This window comes from Salvia hispanica, chromosome 6 (assembly GCF_023119035.1).
Source record: "Salvia hispanica cultivar TCC Black 2014 chromosome 6, UniMelb_Shisp_WGS_1.0, whole genome shotgun sequence".
NCBI classification, from domain to species: domain Eukaryota; kingdom Viridiplantae; phylum Streptophyta; class Magnoliopsida; order Lamiales; family Lamiaceae; genus Salvia; species Salvia hispanica.
In genome coordinates, this window is record NC_062970.1 from 25,143,657 (window position 1) to 25,146,293 (window position 2,637).

The 2,637-nt window shown below is 40.4% G+C and overlaps 1 protein-coding gene across 1 annotated transcript; it reads right to left on the reverse strand.

The window, feature by feature from the left end:
* Nucleotides 1–1,449: 1,449 nt before the first annotated feature.
* Nucleotides 1,450–2,629, reverse strand: LOC125195006 (protein FAR1-RELATED SEQUENCE 5-like). The gene is made up of 3 exons (XM_048093215.1): nucleotides 2,565–2,629; nucleotides 2,183–2,448; nucleotides 1,450–2,099 (listed from the first exon to the last, which is right to left on the reverse strand). Exons 1-3 carry the CDS (start codon nucleotides 2,627–2,629, stop codon nucleotides 1,450–1,452), a joined length of 981 nt encoding a protein of 326 aa, XP_047949172.1.
* Nucleotides 2,630–2,637: the final 8 nt, after the last annotated feature.

The following is a 2,637-nucleotide window of genomic DNA, read 5'->3' on the forward strand; positions in this document are numbered from 1 at the left end:
GTACTGATTAGAAATGATGTTGACGTTAAGTTTAAGACAGTTTGTTTGGGATAACTTATTTTGATTTGGTCAAATGACGCATGTTTTGAACCATACATTTCACTTGATAACTGATGCATATTTTGGTACTAGTGTGTGATGTAGTATTACTCCCTCCGTCCGTGAATAGGAGTCCCGGTTGGCCATTTTCATCCGTCCGCCATTAGGAGTCCCGGTTAGACATTTTATTTTGGGAGTATAAAAAATGACCCCACTTTTCCCTTAATTTAGAAGCTGTAATTAATTTTAATCCACTTTGATTGCAAATAATAATATAAATGAGTCCCACATTCCACTATCACACATTTAAATTATTACACTCAAACTTTTCTTAAAACCCGCACCCAACTCAACTGGGACTCCTAATCGCGGACGGAGGGAGTAACAAACTTAGGACTAATAGTTGCTTTATCCGCAATGGATGAAATAACCGAGAGTAATGCACAACATAGCGCTATTAATGTAATGCTATAAAATGATAATGCACATTAACAGAGTAATGGAGTAATGGAATAAATAAACGAGAGTGCTGCGCAACATGGCGTGTTTAATGCAAGTCTAAAAAACGATAACACACATAAACAAAGTAATGGAGTAATGGATTAAATAAACGGAGTGATGCATAGAATATACTTGTTTAATGCAAGGATATCAATCGATAATGCACATTATCAACGAACTCGACTAATGGACCAAAACGACAGAGTGATGCATAGAATATCTTTATTAATGCAAGCCTATAAATGCGCTAATGCACAAAACCAAAAAACTCAACTAATGGAATGAATAGAGGGAGTGATGCATATAATATCCTTATTAATGCAAGGTTGTAAGTCGATAATGGACAGTAAATATCGCAACTCCACAGAGTTATTATGCAAAAAATGACCACAACGCTACAAATAATAAGAACAAATCCGAGACGAAAAAGTATTTTATTAGTTACAAAACACATCAAGCTTTCCTCTTGCCTTTGCTAAGCGCTTTCTCCTTCTCCATCTGTTTAAGCATTGGACAGTTTCTAGAATCGTGATGGCCCAACTCATCGCACGCCTTACAACGTCTAAGAGGCCTAGCAGCCTCCTTTATAGCGTTTTCTCTCTTTGAAACAAGTCGGCTCGCGGAGCTGCTAGCATGACCCTTCGTCTTTACAACATCCGGAGGATGGACCTCTACAACTTCAGGCCTTGGCATTCCGTAAAATTCTTCTATCATGCGCCTCTTTCAAACGCCGAAGTTGGAGGAGTTCCAGCTTGAAGAGAATTACCAACTTCTTCCAAACCACTTACGAAAGCACGAAGCACTTCAATGTCACTCTCAAAACGTCGAATAAAACCGTAGAACAACGATATTCCTTGATTTTTAACAGTCTGCCTATCGTCAACGGTGGACCTTGTATATATGGTGACATCAAAAAGTCCATGTACGGCCTTGGCTAAAGGGAGTCTTCATCCATCGGCTGTTGCAGTACATCTCTGGAATTTTTGACACTTCATTGTTCCTGAATAGAAAAAAAATGTGGCAACACAAATAGCCCTGCCTGCCGAACAATTTGCAGTCGCACGAGTATGATTCGTCAGTCTTGTCGTGTCTTACGGAATACGAATTCCGTCCGCTATCCCCAAGCTTGTAGGTGTCAATTTTATCTGTTGATGAAAAACCAAGCACACGGCATCTGTCATTCCCATCAACAATTTCTTCTTGTATCTTCCTGAACATACTGTCTGTGTAAATCGTCGCAGCATGTTTCTCGAAACCCAACTTAGTGGCCAGTATGGGCACGGAAGTAGCATCGTTGTAGTCCAGCTTTGTTCTAGCATTCCGCTGAAAGTCCAGAGCATTGTTGAAATACAAGTATAATTCGGCAAGGTTCGCTCGGGGCTTCATAAAATTTTTGTAGAAACTGTTTTCAGATTCTGATATGGACGTAGTCCTAATCATCGAACCGAGTGGGAAATTTTTGAAGTAGGCCGGTATCCACATCTGTCTATACTTGTACAATGTGTTCAACCAATCAACGTCTTCCAGCTCATAACGCTCAATCACTCCATTCCACTCCTCTTCAAATCGTCGGGTTCAAGCAAGTCCGATCAAACGAATGCATTGAATTCCTTCTTGAAATCTTCGTCCCTAAGCAACCTGCCTGGAACCTTGGAAGCCAACTTGTGCATTATATGCCACATACACCATCGGTGTCGAGTTCCTACAAGAACCTCTTGAATAGCTGATCTCATGCCCATGTCTTGATCGGTCACAATCATTTTGGGGGCTACACCCATGCATTCGACGAAATGTTTGAACAACCAGGCAAAGGCCCCTGTTTTCTCGTTGCAGACCAATCCAGCAGCAAATGTTACGGGTTTACCATGATTGTCCTTCCCCGTGAAAGGTGTGAAGATCATGCAATACCTGCGATGCACACAGGTATGCAGCATTAGCATAATTAATTCTGAATAATGCATAACGATAAAGGTATAATGCAACTTTATCTCAGTAATGTACAAAAATCTGCATATAATGTATACTTGTTTGTGTTGTAAGTGGAGTCAAACGCCACCATGTCACCAAACATATGGTAGTTCCTCTTCATCAAACCAT

Coding starts and splice junctions, on each gene's coding strand:
- LOC125195006 (XM_048093215.1), bottom strand. CDS start 2,629: ATGAAGAGGAACTACCATATGTTTGGTGACATGGTGGCGTTTGACTCC. Junction 2,449..2,564: donor TCCACTTACAACACAAACAA/GTATACATTATA, acceptor TGTGCATCGCAG/GTATTGCATGATCTTCACAC. Junction 2,100..2,182: donor GTTGGCTTCCAAGGTTCCAG/GCAGGTTGCTTA, acceptor GACGATTTGAAG/AGGAGTGGAATGGAGTGATT.